The sequence below is a fragment of the Taeniopygia guttata genome, chromosome 2, assembly GCF_048771995.1.
Source record: "Taeniopygia guttata chromosome 2, bTaeGut7.mat, whole genome shotgun sequence".
Lineage (NCBI taxonomy): Eukaryota > Metazoa > Chordata > Aves > Passeriformes > Estrildidae > Taeniopygia > Taeniopygia guttata.
In genome coordinates this window covers 70656123-70676375 of record NC_133026.1, presented here as the reverse complement: position 1 = coordinate 70676375, position 20253 = coordinate 70656123, and the positions used below count along the sequence as shown (strand labels likewise).

At 37.2% G+C, this 20253-nt stretch overlaps 1 protein-coding gene across 2 annotated transcripts in view; it reads left to right on the top strand.

Annotated features, from left to right (window-relative positions):
* Window positions 1-19966, top strand: part of DCDC2 (doublecortin domain containing 2) — a 54573-nt gene extending 34607 nt beyond the window's left edge. The window contains exons 8-10 of one of the 2 annotated variants that reach the window (XM_030265579.4): window positions 4913-5013; window positions 15762-16100; window positions 17359-19966. In XM_030265579.4, coding sequence (XP_030121439.4) covers window positions 4913-5013; window positions 15762-16100; window positions 17359-17466 — 548 coding nt within the window. In that variant the 3' untranslated portion in view covers window positions 17467-19966. Of the gene's footprint in view, window positions 1-4912; window positions 5014-15761; window positions 16101-17052; window positions 17223-17358 lie in introns of those variants that run through there. The other variant, XM_030265580.4, reaches the window with a different exon arrangement.
* The last annotated feature ends 287 nt before the right edge of the window (window positions 19967-20253 follow it).

Genomic DNA, 20253 nt, shown 5'->3' with positions numbered 1-20253 from the left:
TGTTACCAGGCTCCAAATGTTCCCTTTCCCGATAACCCTGACAAGACTTCAAGGAATTCAGAGCTTTAAAACATCTGGATCCTCCTGAGATTTCATCACTCTTTGTCTCTGTGGGATTGTGGAGCTGTAGAAGAGGCAGGAGAGAGCACAGCTCTCAAAGAAACTCTATAGGAAAGCACTTACAGTTGCAGTTTTCATTCAACTCTTCAGCCTGAAACCAGAAAAACCCTGTAAGAGCTCTTCCCACTCTCCAGAGTCTTAATAAGTATTGTTTGTTGAAGAAATAAATATGAACAAAAAATCAGTAAAAATACCTGCCTGAAAACAAGGAGCATTTTTCTCACTGCTGTTTTCTTTCCTGCACTTCTGTGTGTGTGGTAACATGGGAACATAAACATTCAATTGCTGGTAGGTAGTAGCCCAACAGCAGTCCTCTAAGCAGGCTTTCCTGGAGGAAGATTCTTTTAGGAAGCTTAAATTGGCTTGGGTGCCTGCTGACTTGTTTTTTCCCCCCCTCTCATTCTTTCAATCTTCTACTCTCCTACTCCCTAACAGCCAATTTTCTGCCTTCCAGTCAGTGCATTGAACCCCACTGCTTCCCTTATTCTCACCAGTATTTCCTCATATTTCTATTTGCTCTTATACAGTTCCTAATTCCACATATTTTTTCTAACATCACTGTGCCTTTATCATCTCCCTCAGTGTCTCCATCCTCCAGCCTCTGCATATTCTCTCTCTCACCTGGCTGCTCCTTTTGAATGCTCTGTTCTTTGCTCTTCTGCAGGTTCTTCTTCCCCCTTTTTACCTAAGTTGCTGAACATTTCCCTGCTTTAAGACAATCAGAAATAACAGGAGATATTTCAGTTACCTAGCTCTCTCTGTTTAGGGTATAAAAAATAGTGCTGATTTTTGGCTCAAGGTAATCTATTGTCATGCAGTGAAAAACTCCAGTATCTTATTTTTGTCTGGACACCACGGAAAAATATCCTCACAGAAATCCCAAAACTTTCAATAATATTTTGCTTGGTCTCTTGGCAGAAGCTACACTTGCTGTGGCATGGAGAACTGAGAACCTAACTGAAATAAATCCTCTGTTTGTACTTAGCAGCAATGCTGCAGGGAGACATGCCTTCCTTTCTTGCCCCCCTTCAGAGCTCTTCTGCCCCAGTGTTGTCATCGCCCTGTCTTAGGTCAGTTCTCAGGTAGTTTGAGGCAAAAGAAAATCAGAGCTGACACATAAAAGAGGAGCATGTTTAATGTACAGTTTTGTGTGAACAGTTCAGAGTAGTCATAAATGTTCCATTTAAAGGAAGGGCTGTAATTTTTCTTTTCAGCAAGGTGCACCACATATTTCTGCTTCAGCAGAGATTGCAATAGAAGCCGATAACAATACAGGATGAAGACTTGCAAAAATTTTTTTTTAATGTAATTTATGGCATTTTCTAAAATGCTTTCTTGTTTTTTCTCCCTTAGACATGTGAAGAAAGTGACTAATGATTCAGACAAGAGATGTGAAATATTGTATCAATAAGATTTTTTCATACTTTTTTTTCCCTAAACCAAAAAGCATTATCTATAAAATATGAGGCAAAGTTACCCAACTGAAAACATTTCCTTGGAAGTAATTCAGAGCACCGATAATTGTGATTAATGTGGCCTGCAAACCCCTGTTGACAAGATCTTGACACAGAATCAAGCAAACAAGAAATGTGTTGGCCTTTCACTCAGCTTCCATCATCCAGATATTTGTAACTTCACATGCAGAAAGTGTACTTGTGGCTGCAGAGTAGCAATGCTAATATGTTAACATTTTAAGATATTTTCATAATGCTCCATTTATTCAAATTTATTTTATGTAAATTATTTTGCAATTTCTGTATTTCTTTTCACTTATTGTAACAAAAAACAGCAGTGTGTGTCTTAATGTAAGACTAATTGCATTCCTTTCCATTTCCTTTGGAACTTTTTGTCCAAGTATTACAACTTCCCCATTTTCCAGTTAGTGTCATTTTTATCTTCATCTCTTTTGGCACATTTCAGACCTAAGTGTTTTAATTCCTTCCCCAACTATACACATATTTTGGACATCTGTCTTCCATTCTCTTATGTTTGTGCAGAGGTAAATAATTAATTTCCTTTTTTTTTGTAAATGGTCTGTTTTCCTTAAATAATATTTTCAGTCTGTGGAAGAACAGGAGTGCAGTTTCTCTTGAGAATGCTTTATGTGGAAGACAATGAACAGTGGTATCCTCGAGAGATGCTGCAGTGTTGTGCAGAGTTCTTTTCAACTAATATCTTTTCATTTATGACCAGCTTTCTGTGCAAGCGCCTGATAGAAAGTGTTTGGAGGAAATTCCATGGAGAGTTCAGATATTGCTTATTGAAATCCTACTGTTACTACCTTTATGGGCACTCTCTTTTAAATGAGAAATATGATTCCTTTCTGAAACTTACAGCCTTCTTTCCTGTCTCCTGCTCCCTTCTGGTTCCATGAATAAGTCTTTTCAAAATACTGTACGTCTGTCTCCTTGGGTTGTTCAGCATGGCCCTGAGCCTGATCTGCTCTTCTAAGAAGACGTGCTTTAAAATTGAGAATCCTCAGCTCTTGAGTAGATTTGGCCTCCAGGGATAACACATATTCATCTCCCTTGTACTTCTCCTTTTGCCCTGGAGTAATTTCCTCTCCACCAAAATCCTTCTTACCTCTAGAGACCAGACAGTCCCCATTTTGGCTGAAAGACTTGGGGACCTTGAAGGCAAGGTGTTATTACATAAAAGTCTAAATGGAAGGCTGGTGATATTAAATACAGTTCTTTCAGACACTGAGTTGACTTTTTGTAATTCATTGAGCCAAGGAATCTAGGGCAAGGCTATTTTCTTACATACTTAGGGGAAGGCCTTGAAATAGGACAGTCTTCGTGGTGGCTTTTAGGGAACACATTATGTTTTCCTCTCAGAATATGGTGGAAATCTATAACTCAAGTGCCCATGATGAGAGGCAACAATGATCCTACCAGGTAAGAGAAATGAACATTCTGTCTCTTACAGAGCTCAGAAAAATGGGAAGTGTGAAGTACATTGATTATTTGAAAAAGTATAAGTAGCATCTGTTCAGATGCATTTTTTTGTTATTCTCAGCCACTCCATGTTTTTGTTGCTGATTTTGTCAAAAAACCCAAACAAGTCTTGTGTCAAAGAGGATTTGTAACAAGATATATAGAGGTAGATTGTCCAAGATTTATCTTACTGCCATCAAGTATTGAATGTCCTCAGTTGGTTTCAATGGAACATCCATGCATATGCATTGTATTTAATAAAGCCCAAGAAAAGGGAAATTAAAAAAGAAAATTTTTATTTTCATGTGAAGTATGAAAAGGAGGTCTTGAAAAACATGTGAGTTATTTAGGATAAGAGTCCAACCAATGATGCTAAGAGCCCTCTGGTGTTTCCAACAGGGATACTTTCAGAGGACGAGTAGTATAGATCTTTTGGTAGGGTGGGGAGGTTCCAGCATGACTGTTGCCTGGGTAATCAATCTGCTTTGTCCATCAGGAAATCTCTCTCCTGGGTACCACTTCATAATTTCATTGTGTTGTGCCATAGAAACCCCCATTTCTGCCTCTTCCTTTCAGACTGTGAGAATGGCCCTCATTTCTGGTCCTTTGGGCAGTGGCTGTCAGACCACTGTCCAAGGCTATCTGGCACCTCCCCTCCAGTCAGCCATTTGCAGTGGTATGGTGCCTCAGAAACTTTTCTCTTCGCTCTCATAGTGATGAGAAAGTAACTGGAAAACTACCAGAGTAGTCAGTGCTGAGTTTTTACATGGATGGACTCTGGAGATCTCTAGGTCTTGTGGTTTTATTAATTATTTTTCCACCAAAGTGGTTCTGTGCTACACGAAAGATGTTCATTTAGCAGCATGAAGCAATGTAGATCAATTTGCATAGTCAATTGATATTACCAAGTTCAGATCCTTTTATGAAGAACTAGGAGGCAGTCAGAAACAGTGGAAATACTTTTTTGTCTTTCTTACTGTAGTTACATATTATGTTTGATATGGACACATCTTCATCTTTCCTAGATCAATGGAGAGAGATGATTTGGAGTAACTTGTGCCTTTATTTTCTGGGCTGTTTTCAGTTTAGGGAAAAATACAGAGGATCATGCATCACTTGGAAATTGTTTTCTGTAGGTACCTATAGTCACTTTCCTAATTAGCTGATACTGTAAGACTTGTGCTGGAAACTTCAAAGACCTTTAGTTACTTCTTATACTCAGGAAAAAGAAATTACTTAAACTAAATGGTGTAAAATCTTTGCAAAATATAACTGTTAATCCTTGTTTTCCAGAAGTACATGCTTTTTAATGCAGATATGGATTTTCAACCATAGATCTACATGCATGTGCCCAGAGTTGAGGCGTAGAACTAATCCAACTGTTTATCTTAATCTTTTAACCATAACCTGATTCAGCATGTTTGATTTTGATTCAGAGACTGACATTTTTGATAGATGTTATGTTATAATGCTCATTACTAAAGGATACTATAATTGACTGTAGAAACAGAAGTATTATGTTGTTGTTGTAATGTATCTAGTTTGGATTCACTCTGAACCTTTGCCCAAAGTGAAGGAACTTCAGATCCAGGACTTTGTTCAGTTCCCTTTCCCTTTGTCTTTTCTCCCCCCTTGCTCAAGTGGTATAGTATGTAAATATTTGTTGTTAAAAGGAAAGAAAAACACATTGATAGTCATGGGACACTGAAGACTTCCTTGAAAGAACTGTATGAGGAATGACGGGTCAGCTCAGAAAGCTGTTCTCAGAAGCAAAATTGAATGTGCAGTTCAGTAGTTGAGCCACACTGTGTCACCATTGGACTTCACTTCTTTCCACTCTATCTTTCCCATTAAAGGTGAAGATATTTACAAAGCCAGAGAAGAGGGGTCTGAAATGTGGGGGGCAGTAGAAGTGCAAGAAGATGAAGATACTCTTGTGGAAGTTCCATTGGACCAGGTAGGGATCAAGCTTTAAATAAATGGCTTTGCTTCTTCTTTTTTTTTTTTTTTTTTTTAGGATTACAGATTGTGTTGTTTCTCTTTCCTCAATTTCTTTCAAGCGTACAACATAATTCTTTGGGCATGACTGTAAGCTCAACAATACTGCTTCTTTTTTGGCAGCTTTATCAAATCTCCCTTTCTGTGTTAATATGTCAAATGTCAGTTACCTCTTCATCAGCTTCAGAACTGCTCTGAGAGCTCACCTGAGTTGCAGTCTCTTTATACGTAGAGCAGTATTCCTCCAGTCCTGGACCACAACAGGTGCTGATTTATCCAATTTTTGTTAAAGCTGACAGCACTTTGTTCTGTTGGAGCAACATGGTGCTTTGTTGGCCAATTTTTTAGTCCTAAGATTTATGTTCAATAAAAAGGTCTTGACAACTAAATATAAGATTATATCTCCCTTTTTGTACTTAGATTTGCACTCCTATGGACTGAAATAATACCAGGAATAGATAAATTGAACTTAACAGTAACAGCAGTTACTGTCATTTATCTTGCTTTCAGTTTAGACTTCTGTATTTGTAGCAGAAATTGGAAGAAGTGTGGTAAGTATGGGGAGGAAAATATTCTTAATGAGGGTAGGGAGTGAATTTGTGGGCTAAAAGGTAGGTGAAAAGCCGTCTGGTTTGGTGAAATTTAAAAGGTCAGCTGGTTGAGATTTAACTGGCACCTATTTACATATGGTGGTCCTCAGGGTTTGATACTGGATCTGAGACATTATAGTATGTTCATGGGTAACACAGATGATGGTGTGGGACACAGTCTTATTCAGGTCCAGTTGTCATTATCAAGTGAATGCAGAAATGTCTCAACAGCTTGAAGGAATAGGATGACTTGAGCCTCATGAACTTCCACAAGAAAGAGAGGCACAAAGTTGAGCAACTGTAGTGCAGTTAAGTCTCAGTTCAGTCTTGACACAGATGGGCTAGAAAGGAGCTGCAGAAAGGGCCATGAAGCTCCTGTGGTTGGCAAGTTGAGTCGGCAGTGCTCCCTGTGGGGATGAGGTGGAATATGCAGGCTGGGCTAGCAAAAGCACAGCCAGCACATCAGTCACTGATTATCTCTCTTGATGTCTGAGGTTGCATCTAGAGTATTTGTCCAGCTTTGAGTCCTTCGTAGCAGAAGAGAGATGCTTAGAAACAGGAGAAAGTTCAGCACAGCAACAAACAAAAAAGTTTACGGGCTAGAACTTATGACACAATTTAATTGCTTACTAAATAGTGCTTAATGTTTAGTTGGTTGTTTTTTTTTTTTTTTCAATTGATTGTGTAAAAGAATACTAGCCATATATACCTTTAGCTTGTGTTCTGCTTTTAAAAACAATACCTGAGGGGAAATAGATATTGTATGAACTTATTAGTCACTTTGAAGATTGACACTGTACCATCTAAAAAAAATATAGATTTTTTTATCTTAGGCTCCTGTTGCTAAGAAGGATCATTCTAATTATTTATTCACTTCAATGGGAAGGAATGTTGCTCAGCTATTTTATAGGTATTGTTCTTGAAGACACATGAACCAGGTGATAGAGGCAACAAGAACATGACTGTCTTGGTCCCTGATAAAAGGAATACTACAGCTGTGTCTTCTCACAGCATATATCTGCCCCAGTCTCAAAGTCTTATTATGATGAACACCACGGGGCTCATCAGCCCTGTTAATTGGGGTTGTCCTGGTGGGGTGTGGTGATAATTAGGATGTGTTCTGTTATATTGATAGCACTGACATTGGGGAAGAACATGCCGGCTGTTGTCTTAATCTTTGTTTCTTATGACATTCTGAAGCACATCCTACTCTGGTCTTGACAGTGTAATAATCAAATTCAGAAATTATTAGCCTATTTATTGGCCTCTGGAGGTGTGTAAAGAATTCCTCTGGGTAGTGTAGAACATTTGGCTGTGTAAATTGGGTTGTCAGGCCTTAGTTTTTTAGCTGACTGCAATTCATATGAAATCCAACCCTGGAGACAGCTGCCTTACTTCTCCACAGAGGTCCTACAGCACAGGCAGTAGCTCTGTGTGTCTCACCAGTTTGCCTCTGCCCATGAATGGTGACCATTCCTAGGGAGGGAAAGACCTCTCTACTACCACTTCTCTGTTTGGCAATGGAACTGTTCACACAGTTGCCAGTGAGCATCAGATGTGCTGGCAAGCTTGCAATGCTAGGAACTTGCTGAATACCTGTAAGCTCATGTACCAAGGTCTATTCATCATGTTCAGATGGAAATATTTTTCACTTGCTACCAACAGATTTTGCTATCTATCGGACAAGGAACTGCAAGCAGGTATATTTGATGGGGAAAAGATATTTAAAAAATCAGTCATGCACAATGAATGGTCTGATTTCCATGTTTCCATAAAAGCCAAACAAAGCACCAAAATTTATTCCAAAAAAAGTCACGGTTTATATATAATGTTAAAGCTTGATGTATAGTTTCCTTAGTAATCTCACAAGAAGCAATGTCCTTCTGAGTATTCGTGTGCAAGCACTTTTTATTCCCAGATAACTAAGGTCTCTCTAACCTTAGAAGAATTTAGCATTTTGTATATTAAGGTTCATATTAATGACTATTTTAAATTGTTTTAAATTATATGATGTAAAGCTTTTTTGCTTTTTCTTATCTGCACTGCAGTGTCTGTTATTGCTAGAAATACGGGAAAGGACAGCCAGCCAGGGCTTGACTATCTTGCATAATGCATAAATATTTACATGCCAGCTTTCACTAGAATGCTGACACTTCTGATAGGCTATCATTTCCATCAGCCACATAAATGAGGTGGTGAAGATAGAGCTTCATATTTTTTTTCTTTTTATGCACCTTCTCTGTCTTGCTGTTTGAAATACACAGTTGAACAAATGCCAGATTAGCCATTAACTAAACCTAGCGTTATACTGGCTAGACTCTCACTTATGTCCTGTTCTGTAAAAGGCTATCTGCCAGCTGAAAACACATTAAAAGAACAGGGTTTGCTTTACTCCAGACTAGCTGACAGTTGTAATTGAACATCAAGGAAGAAAAAAATGAATATTTTGCCTTAAACCAAACTAGACCTTTCTGTTCTACATTCTCTACCAAGACTTCAGTTCCCAAATACAAAATGATTAGTTTCTTCTTTTGACATGCAGGCTTACTTCATGTTGGTTGTTTGCATCACTGTGTCAGCATTAATGGGGACTGATGACAGACTATGAAATCAGTTGTGCAAATAGCAAGGGAATAACAGGGAGACAGCAAAACAATAGTAGTTTCTTACTGGAGATAGTAATTAAGTGTGTTACTTTGAATTTGCTAGTAATAATGCAAATAAATTCAAAGTAACTTTGAGAGAAAAAAATTCTACCTTTAAAGCTTTCAGAAAATCCTACTCTTTTTTTTTTTTTCCTACTGTGTAAGTTCTAAAATACAAAAGCAGCAATTTCTAGTGATAATACTGAAATAACACTGCAAGTTTGCACTTATTTATCCATTTCCATAAGCATGGTTGTATTTCCTTGCCAAGCCCTTGGGAGTAAGCAGGAGAGTTATGAGACCTGAAGTTACCCAGTGTATGACCCCATAAGGAATTCATGTTGTCATGCCAGCCTGGTTCACCATGGGGTATATGATACTGGCTATTAAGATGTGATGTAGAAAGAGACTCCATTTGGCTTTTGGTTTGTTATTTGGGTTATTTTCCCCCTCTAGATTCCTCATCTGGTTCTCTCCTTCTATGTTTATTTCTAAAAAATAGTTGGTGATAAATTTATCTAACAGGCACTGGTTTGGACTTTTTCTGTAGATGTTCACATTCTCGGTTCTTTCATTATCTGTTTACTTTCCACTTTTGCAGACATGTCCACTGATTAATGCAGTCCTCCATTCATTATTTCACATTTTCTGGGCTGTGATGTGATGTGAGATTGTGTATCTCCCCTAGGTGAGCTGGAGCTGGAATATATCATCAGTAGCAGAAAATTTGCACCTTTCATTTGCAGTTTTCATTATGGAGTACACATTTTGCATTAGAGACCAAGATTCACCTCAGTGAGCAGAATAAAATATTTATCTTCCTCATTGCCAAAGGCAAAATGTTAAAGTTTATGTTGATTCAACATTACAAGAAGCTGACTGCTTGAAGAGACATTCTTTGATTAAAAAGGCTACAATATTTCATGAGGAAACATTTTGTACTTCATCAGTAAGAATTTCAAAATGGCATTTGGAAAGATTGCATGCAGAACTTCTTATCCTCAAATTTTGCTACAAATGATGCAGCTGTAATTTAAGCCTTATGAATTTGGAATGCTGACAAGCCAGCAGATAATATTTTCCACTGCATGTTCTTCTTTCAGCTCCACTGATTTACACTTAATGTTGTTATTGTTTGTCTGTGTGAGATAGGAAAACTTACTCTGATTGGTTCCTTGCAGTTCCCTCCTTGCAGAAGGGAGGGTTTCTGTGGTGCCTTGAGAAGGCTGACCAAGAACAGAGGCTAGACAGAGTTAAAGAATAAAGTAGGTATTTATTAAAAGGCCCTAATGGACACACCTTGGGCTGTAAAAGAGCACTTTCTCAAGGCATCATTGGGTGACTGTGATTTATGAAGTTGTAGTAGCAATACCTGACCTTGTCTTTAAAGGTCAGGCATCTGTGTGGCCAACAGTTGAAGGGCCTTCACTTTTTCTGAGTGAAGTGCAAATCTCTTGTAAAACTAGTTTTGATACCACTTTGAAAAAAGTTTCCTCTGTGTAACCCTGTTTTCAAAAATTTCAGCAATCCTAGTGCAGGCAGTTTCTCAAATTGCATAACTTACTTGCTTTAAATTGTATTTTTACAGTCTCAGTAGGACACTTTTAAAAATGCTTAACAGTGTTCTCATTATCTACAGGTATGCTCAGCAGATCATACTATATTATAGGAAGTGAAGCTTAGGCAAATTTTATTGAAAAATTTGCATGCAAAATATTGTGGGGAAAAATAAATGTAAGCATCACTGAAGTAGATGGGAAAAAGTATTTTTGACTTAGTAACATATTAGAGAATGTTTTTCTAATTTTATTATAAGATCATAAAATCTTTGAATGGTTTGGGTTGAAAAGGACCTTAAAAATCATCTCATTTCAACCTCTCTACCACAGGCAGGGACACCTTTCACTAGATCAGGTTGCTCAGAGACTCATTATCCTGGTCTGGAACACTTCCAAGGATGTGGCATCTGTATCTTCTCTGGGCAAGCTGTTCCAGTTTGTCACCACCCTCACAGTAAAAAATTTCTTCCTTATAGCCACTACAGCCCTGCCCTCTGTCAGTTTGAAGTCATTCCCCTTGGTCCTGTCACCACATACCCTGGTAAAAAGATCCTCTCCAGATTTCACTAAGACCCCTTTCAGGCCCTGGAAGGTGCTGTGAGCCTTCAGCCTTCTCTTCTCCAGACTGAACACCCTCAACACTCTGAGCCTGTCTTTATAGGAGAGGTCTACATCCATCTTATTCTGACATCCCCCAGAGGGCAGTGCTCAAAGATGCTGGCTTCTTTATCATGGCTGCATTAGGATTAAAGAATGAAGTATGCTTGCAGTTATAGACAATGAAACCAATGAACTAAGTTTGAAAAGCTGTTTTTTCTACACTTCAAGTTCTTTAGTTTTCATTCATTCTAGTTGGACTTCTGGGTGCTGTGACATTATGAAAAATTAGACTCTGTGGAGTATGTGCTTTAAAAAAAATGGCATCCATCTCATTAAAAAGTTGGAGTTTAAATGTCGTGGAGATAAAGACTTTTTGCCTTCAGGAACAACAGTGCATTTTGTGCAAATATGGGAACTATGTAGGAAGTGTAAGACGGGTGCACCTTAACTATCCATTTGCTTGTTTTTAAGAGCCTGGGTTTTGTAAATGATGTGGAAAAGAAGAGGGCTGCTGTCACTTAGCAACACTTTCTGGTTCAGGAACAAAATGTTTTGCTGTTGGAATCTGTGCAGTGCTGCTACAAAACATTCCTGAGTAGGAGCAAGGGAGCTCAGTTCTGGAGAGCTTTGCTGCAATCGAAGTCAAGTGTTCCTGTTACTGCATTTGTGAGATGTATTCATGCTGCTCTTCATGACCATTAAGATTTTTGCTGTCTACCTTATTATTTGTGTGCTGTGACCATTAGCCAAGTAAACATTTCTAAACTACTTCAATAAAGCAAAATTATGTTTTGTATTAATGGTACAAAATAATTTCTGCCTTAAATGATTTGTGATACTGCACTTTTCAGTATCAGTCATATACAAACCTTCTGAGAGGTTTGCATTAGCATCCCTAGAGGAAAAGAAGCCAAATGCTTCAATGTCTGAAGATTTCCTGACTTACTACTTTTGAGTGATGATGGTATTTGGTAATATAGCTCTTAATGAAGGATAGCATGATCAGTGTAATTAGAATACGTCTTTCTGTTTTAAAGGCTCTGTATTTGCTGAGATTAAAAATACTGTCAAGCAATCATACTTCTTGAATGCAAAATGAAACTGGTTCTGTTTCTCATCACCCTGTTGGTTAAGTCAGGTGGTTTCCAGAAGGCGAGCTGGGCCTGTATTTCCAGCAAGAAGCTGAGAACTGCTTCAGTATTTCTGCATGCCTTTGGTTAAATGTGCTTTTCAATGTACATCTACAAGTCTTTTGTCAGTGAGTCTTTTTATTGCTAGTCCATGACAAGGAAAGAACTGTTCTCACTTTCACACAGGTATGGTTTGAAAACTAGTTATTTTAAGTAATATGCTTTCAAGCATGAAATTCAAAAGCTTAAAAGATGAAGCCAGCAATGCAAAAAGGAAGGTTACTTCCTATTTTCTTCTGACATTCAAAAGGCAAAATTACAAACCTTATTATGATTAGTTCTACCTGTAGGAGGAATGAGGATAATCTAGCGCAGTGACTGGAAAAGCTCCCTGCTCTAGAACTCACTTGCTTGTGAAAATTATCTTAAGGAATAGGAATGCTTCTCCAGTCCATGTTCAAGTTGTGCTGTTGTTTTTTGAGGTGTGCAGACAGGACTAAACTAATGCAGGAACATTTATTCTGTAGTTCATTACAGTATCCATGTTCAGTTACACTGGGCTACAACTGGCTGGTTGTCATCAACATGAATTTTTGATGTGCCTTTTGTTCTCTGTTCTGATCCTTGATATCCTTATGATAACTGTGTTACATAGAGGTGATAGAGGCACTCAGGCCTGGAGATATATCCAGAGCTGTTTCTCTGGATTTGAGTTGCCCTGAGCTTTTATAGGAACCACAGATATGAGGGTAAACTTCCTGTGAGCCAACAATGGCCAAAGGCTAAACTCTTGACTTCTGAGCAACAAGAGCAGTCCCACATCTGTCTTGGCTGTCCATCCAATTCATTCCATTCAGGAAGTTCTGACTGAGAATATTTTGATTATTTAAAAGGTGACTGATGAAAAGCTAAAAATAAGGATGGGAAATGTCAGTGCTTCCACATCAGTGTACAAGGTCGTTGCTGACTTGAATCTGATAATTTCTGCAAGGATAGGTAGGTCTCAGTCAGCATACCTGTTTTGCTTTCAGTGTGCCCATCCTGGTTTATTCTGACTGAGGGAGCACAGTCTGTGGTAATTTTGGTGCATAGGCAATTTGTGCAGTTGTAGTGCAGGTGTGGCTGGACTGTATCAAATTCAAGGAAAAGGTTCCAAATTACTTCAGGGGACTTTGAATTACATCCTGCCCCACCAAGTACTTTAATGTAGGCTTTGTTTCACTATTTCAGGATCACTGCTATCACTGAAACTGTTCAAGAAGATAAAGTTAAGTATGTGCATCATTTACAGGCTTTGCACTATTAAGACCTCTGGTTTTCTCCCTTTTTCTGTTTTCTTCTGTGCATGCATATGTGCAGATAAACATTCTCTTTCCCTAAATATGAAAAATCCAAAATTTTCTAAGTATATCTCTTTCTCAGTGAAGAAAGTGTACTTAAAATAGAGAATGCTAATTTGCGAATAGGTCAATAATATCTCAATAGAAAGTATCACACCTTTTTATGTAAAGAGAAATGTACTGTTTGGTGAGTGATTTTAGCCTTCCTCCCTACAGTCCTGTCTTAGGTCTGCTGTGCAGTCTGAAATGCACAGTCAGTGGTCGTATCCACATTTGAAAGGCTACCTTTGACTCTGCATGCAGAGGGAACCATACTACATTTCAGATTACCTTGTGAAAAGTCTTTTACTCTGAATCAATGTTGATTTTTAACTTGTTTAAAATGTCTATTCTTATGTTTTGTAGCTTGAAAGGAGATTAAATGAAGAATGTGTTTTGCCTTCCAATTATTAGCTGAGAACATGCCTTTTTCTTTTTGTCTCTAATAATAATGACATTGTAGTAATATGCTCAGCTGTCTCAAAATTTTCAGTTACTATAAAAACATGATATTTGCACTGATGGGAGTTGTCTACTCATTTTGTTTTCTACAATTATTTTTCTTGCAATTTAGCTTGCTTGGTCAAGTTAAATGAGTTAAAATTTGAATGCTATTTCATGCCAGTACTATGCTCTGTGAGCTTTCAGTGAGTTTCTGGGTATAGTTCAACAATGCTGTGTTTATATTCTATGTTGCTCAGATTTAACTTCAAAAATTTGCATTCACACTTATTTTAGACACATATGGTTAAATGAGTCTAGCTAGTCTAGCACTTAGGAAGTCACTGTCCCTCAAATGTCCATTGTGCTTCCATGCCAAAGACTGCTTCCACAGCAGTGAAACCAGTTAAAGCATTGGGATACATATGTTTACACCATGGCATAAAGCCTACACACTTTCTTCTGCAGTCCAGAATGAGCCACCATACTAAAGCCATGCAGGGAATAGCATATATTCACTTCTGCTTGTGCCCACTACCAAATAGCTGGAAATGGTAATGTCTTAGATGACTACAATAGTTAACTGAGAAAGTATGTGTTGACTTTTCTTATCCTCTCTTCATTTAGTGTGTGTAATGTCCTAGCAAGTAGGTGTCATTGAGTAAAACCAAACACATTTTTAGCTAGTGGTGTCTGGTGCGTGTAATTAGTCCCACCCCCTGTTTGTGGTCAGAATCCAGAGCTGCTAATTTCCTTAGCAGACTGAAAGAAAATTAGTAGATAACATGTCTAAGAGTAGCAGGTAACTTCTGAGAATTTACGTATCTACAGATTCTCTGCTATCTTTATGTACTGCAGGTTATGAAGGTTGGATCAAATTTGATTTTGCCTTCTTTGAAGGTTTCTGTAAAGAACTTGGCTTGTTAAACTTTTATTTCAGTGGTAATAAGGCCAGTTTGATGTTACTAGATGAAAGTGAGTCAGAAAGGCTTGAATAAAAAACACATAGATATGACCAAACTTCAAAAGTCACTTCTGGAGCTATTATTCACCTGGTTGTGTACCCATGTAGTATTCCTGTTAATTCCATATTTTGTGAATTATTGCAACACAGTAAATTGCTCTTTTTGCAGCTGTGCCAATATGACATTGTGCACTGGCATAATAAAGTTGTCATATGTTGCTCCTTAGATATCAAAGGAAAACTAAGATGTTTCATCAAGAGGCTTCAATAAATTCTTGATCTTACGGAACTGGCTCCTATTAATACATTGAAGGTGATGAGAGAATTCTTTTGAAATGTTATGATTAGTGAGGAAAATAAATTTTTAGAAGACAACTTCTCTGTCGCAGATCGCTGCTTGCATAAAGGAGATACTGAGGACAGTAAATTCCAAACAGTTTTGATTAAGAGATAATCTATTGCTCTCAGTTTGTCTCCTTTAGATATAGAGTCTGATGAGGCTGGGTGGGAGGCAGACACCTTGTCAGTCCTGTGGGATTTTTTCACTTTATTTTCATTCATGCCTCAGCACAAGTATGTAAGTAATCTTAGCAGGTGGGAGCGTTGGTGGACTGAATACTCATGTGACTCTTCTAAGCTGAAACTGGAAGGCAAATAACAAAGACCAGGCAATTTGTGCATCCGTCTCCCAGGCTGTCATGAGATGATGCTGCCAGCAACTTTATCCATAACGAGTTTCTGATAACTCTTCTACAAGGTGACAAAAGATCTTGTTCCTTCTGGCTGCTGGTCTAATTCTGTGTAGGAAAAAATTGCTGCCAAACGTCCAGCAAAAACTAACCAATCCACCCTATGCAGGGACCTTTGGGAAGGAGAATGGTATCTTGGAAGTGACCAGTGGTAGGTCTACCTCATCTCTTGAACTACTTTGTGTATTCAGAGAAGACAAGACCGATGGTCATGGTCCACAGATAAAATGCTTCTTGGGGAACAGTTTGTGGGCAAGTAATACATGGTATTTTCTTGTGACAGGACTCTATAAACAAGTATGTACTAAATGCTAGAAAGTCAGAGAACCTGGAAGAGATGAAACAGAGTAAACTGTTGTGGTGTCAATTAAATTCAGCTATTCCAGTTGTTTTGAGTGTGGTCAAGTAGATCAAACTCTGTGTAATATTTTTAAATCTCACCAACACATTTTGGAAAAGAAGAGTAAAAGGGCATTATAAGGTGTAAGTACAGGAACATAGTTTTCAGTCCATGTAGACAAACCTCAAATTGGCATACTTATTCCTCAGTAATGATGTATTTAGGAATTTGATGTCTGTCATGTTTCAGAATTGCATGGAGCATTCTGATTTAAAATGCCTCATAATGCTGCTGCTTTTCCTTTCACCAGAGACCAGCAGAAACTGTAGATGAAGAAGAAAATGTAGAAGAGGAAAATGACAGGGGAGAGGAGGCATATGCAAGAGAATATCCAGAAGTGACTGGAGAGGAAAGTGGGGAAACTATTAAAGAAAGAATTGAAGTGGAAAAAAATGGAAAGAAGTTAAATGAAAATTATGAAGATGAAGCAGGAGAAACACAGAATGTTGGCCAAGCAGAGGAAAAGGAACCTATCTATTTAAATGGCAAAAACCATGAAGGAAATGGTGAGGGAATGGAGCATTTGAACTACCAAAATGATCTTCAACCTGAAGAAGAAAGAAAAGAGGATTCTGGCAGTCAGAACCAGGTGAGTATTTATTCTTTCAAACTGTTTTTCTTATGTTATTATTCCTCATTCATCTCAGCCTTATGCTTTTCATCTGATCTCTAATTAGTGAATTTCTGATAAAAGTCCTCCGACCATTTATGAGAATTTCAGTTTGTGGAAAAGCTGTTTTTCATCTGTGTAGATCAGTTACATCAGTAATTACATCATATGCCCTCCAACTGAGAGAGCAGATGTTTCTCACTATTTGATGAATTTGCATCTCTGATTTTCCTTAGTATGCTGAATTTTGGAAAAAAATATATTGCAATTTCCAGAAAAGCAGAATCATTATATATTTCTACACTACTTTGTCTATTTGGACAGAGCAGAAAGGTGTGTTCATGACACCAGTGCCTCATTATTTTGATTAATTGACTTTCACAAAAGTTGCATTTCATAAAGAGCTTTTGCCATTGCTTTGTGGAAATTTCATCTCTTCTTCTTAGAAATTTAAAAATACAGTGGATATGGACAAGATCCTTCAAAGCAAGGGGTTTTAGTCAGTTTAATAGCAAATATCGTGTTAATTTAGTATACATGGTGACATGCTGTTGGCTTAGATGGAGGGATCCAACCCACCTAAATAAGGAGAACTCCCTTGACTGTCAGATGAACTGACCAGCTCACAGAGTGAGGGAAACAAAATATTTTGTTTGATGGGGAGAATCCAGGCCTGGGGAGAGTGGGATTCATGAGTGTCAGAAGCAGAGCAAATTGCTGCACATTCCATGCCCTGAGGCTGCTGAAAAAGAGTCTCTTCTTCTGCTTCCTGTGACACTGGTAATGGTTTCTTGCACTTTGCAACTGGGCTTTTTTTGTTCCTGTATGACACACAAAAATATTTTTCAATTGAAAGAGCTGAGTAACATGACACTTTCTTGGGCTCTGAATTTATTCGGTGCTTCATATATTTGATTTTTTTTTTTTTTAGGTAAATTGAAGTTATTTCTGTAAATGGAGAAAGTGAGTGAGCATTCACTTTAAATGCATATGTGTGTAACTGGATGCTTGATGAAAGAACTGTAAGGGGGAACCTCTAATGTGAGTGCTTTCTCCTTTGGAAGATATATAAGTGTAAAATAAATTAAAATTTTAACATGATCACTGTTGGAAAACATTTTTTTCACATTAAGAATACCTTGTGGAAATTTTAATATGAGATGCTTAATGCTGTATTGAAATGAAGTGAAATCTTTGGTACCTGATGACGTTAACAGTGCCTGTTCTTTTTCCTGAGGTTGATCCCGATCTTAAAAAAACATCCACAAGTCCAAGAGTGACAGTCACCAGCCCACAAGAAAGTGAAAAGAATGACCAGAGCAATGATTATGCAGCAGTTGCATAAAGAAGAAAAATGTAATGGGCACAAAATGAAAAAAGATAACACTTTAAATAAAGTGTTATCTTTTTGTGATTGGTAAGGAAGGTTGAGTACCCACTTAATGAGTCGTGAGATGATGATGCTCTATGGACTGATGAAAAAACAACCATTTATATCTACTAGAAGAACATAGAATTATATTTACAGGGTGAGATTTTATGATAGAATTTGAGGAGGGAAATACAAGAGTACTTTATAGTAGTATTAGAAGTAAATTAACTGTTCTGTGGTATCAGATAGTTAGCAGCAACAGAACAACTACTAAAACTATACTGTTCCAGGGAGAGGAAAAGAGACCTACCCAGATTCAATGTCAAAACTTCTTTGTCGATTTGTTAATGAAAATAAACTATTTTTTACCTTTTAACTAGGACATGTGTAGTTTTTCCTCTAAAATTCCCCACGATAGGTATAATTTCCAGGCATAACATTAAAGATATGACTAGAATATGTTCCATACCTAATGGATTTATACTCACAGAAAATGATTTACTATAATGAGGGAGCAGTTCAATTTTACTAAATAGTCTATTTTCAGTATATTAATTAGAATTATTAGGTTTTGCATGCATATATAGCACTTATTTAGCACTATGAATACATGTGGACAGCCTGCAATACTGCAGCTTGTTTCCATTTAAAACTGAAAATTTTGTTGATTGTCCTGCACTGATGCACTAAATAGTGAAATACTGTCATCATGAACAAAAAACAAAGGAAGAGTACATAGTAGATTAGTTTAAAAATTTGAATTTGAATGGATTTGTAATTCAGTCTAAGAGAAGCTTGATTTATTAATGAAATAAAAAACCCCACATGCCTGAATTCAGACTGAAATTTCCATGAAACCATTGCTGTTGATGGAGACGTTTTAATATGTGAGACTTCAGGATGAGCCCACCAAGCTTTCTGTAAAAGTCAGGAACAATTATTGCATTTATGAACCCTTTTCATAGCCTTAATGTTTGTGTGTCATCATCCTCTTGAGCAAGCTGTCTCCTGATAGGCTGTGGCTTAATATGCATTAGTAAATAAGGCATTGATCCACAGTATTAGTTCTCTTAATGACATTGATTCCATTGCTCACATCATCTCTCTGTTAGTAATGGGAATAATTTGTAGTTCATAGAAATACAGCCCTGAGCATAATTTTATTAATTATACAAAATAAATAGTGGGTTTCCTTATTGTTAATGCTAGTAAATTATTACTCAAGAAACTTAATGTCATTTTTGTTGATTTCAAGCCATTAAGACAAGAATTACATTTATGAACAAATTGAACTTGAAGCACTGTTTGAAGGAATGTGGAGAACCACTTGTCATAACTGAAACTCAAACATCTTCCCTTCTTCTACTAGTTACTAAGTATATTTTTCCAATGTAATAGAAATTTTTTGAGATCCTTCAGCATATTTCTGTGCTTTGGCAATGTAAGTATAAAAGACATGTTAAAAAATGCATGAACACGGTTAGAACAGTTTGCCCTGTGGCATCTCTGAATTGTCTGTGAAACCTTCTTGAAACCTTTGGTCTATTAAACCTGTAGCTTCTGTTGAGCTGTCTCACAAAGATCTGAGGGAATATTGCATTTGTGATCAGTTCAAAATAAGCTCCTAATTTAGCCAAGCTCTTCAGCAAAGTATGCATGCTTCCTTTTTTTATGATAGCAGTTAAGCCTATGCTCAAATATATTTGATTTCTCTGGGATGTAAAAAGACATTTATGGTTAAGCTGAAGTAAAAACTGACCAACTCTTCCCCCCCAACAACAACAACAAAAGCCTGAAACAGAATGGAAAAAATAACTGTGGGTGATAGTGAGGTAAAATGACACAGATGCCTTTATTGTTGGTTTCTATTTATAGCTTTTGAATGCCAGCAGTTTCTGTCATTTCTTTCCTTTCCATAAAAGTTTGGTTTTTTCCATGCTTAAAATACTTACAGATATCAATAGGAATAATTTAAAGGATTAAATGAAATTCTAAGGAAATGTAATGTTATAATTTGCCTTCATAGGAACATGAAATTGCTGTGAGTGTTACTCAACTTTGAAAATGTTTCCCCCTCTGTTCTCTTGTAAAAAAGACAGGATATATTTTGTCAGAAACGCAAATCAGACTGTTTGGAAATAGAGATATAACCATTTTATCATTCACCTTGCAACACTGACAGCATGAATTTTGTATCAGGTTCTTTTATTTAGGGAAACTGTTTATGCCTAACAAATAATTCTAGTAGAAATGAAACAAAAATGATACAGGTGGTCTTGCTTGTAGTTTCTCTGTCATGATCTGCTGTGTGTGATGGCTTAACTCAGTTTTACCTGAGAAATACATTATTTTGTAAAGTTTATGCAATGTTATTTTATTAAGCTTATGTACAACAATTCTGAGGGTTTTTTTAAGAATTTTTTTGCTTTTACTTTTAAAAATAATTTGCTATTAAAGAGAACTAGTACTGATATTCCTGTGTTTTCTTTCATATCAAGGCCTGTTTGATGTTAAATCTGTCTTTGGGTTATTGACTTTATAAATTTGGTGATTTTGCAGCTGATAGGATTCTCCCATAACTAAAACTTTAAAAAAATCCCAACAAAACAACAACAAAAAACTAATTTGGTAGGTTTTCTATTGCAACTGTGAAAGAAAATATGTTGACAATTTAGCTGATACATAGTTATAAATGTAAGACTATTGGTGCAGTTAAACTTGCTCAGGGAGTTTTTATAATGTCACAATTCAGGTTAGGCC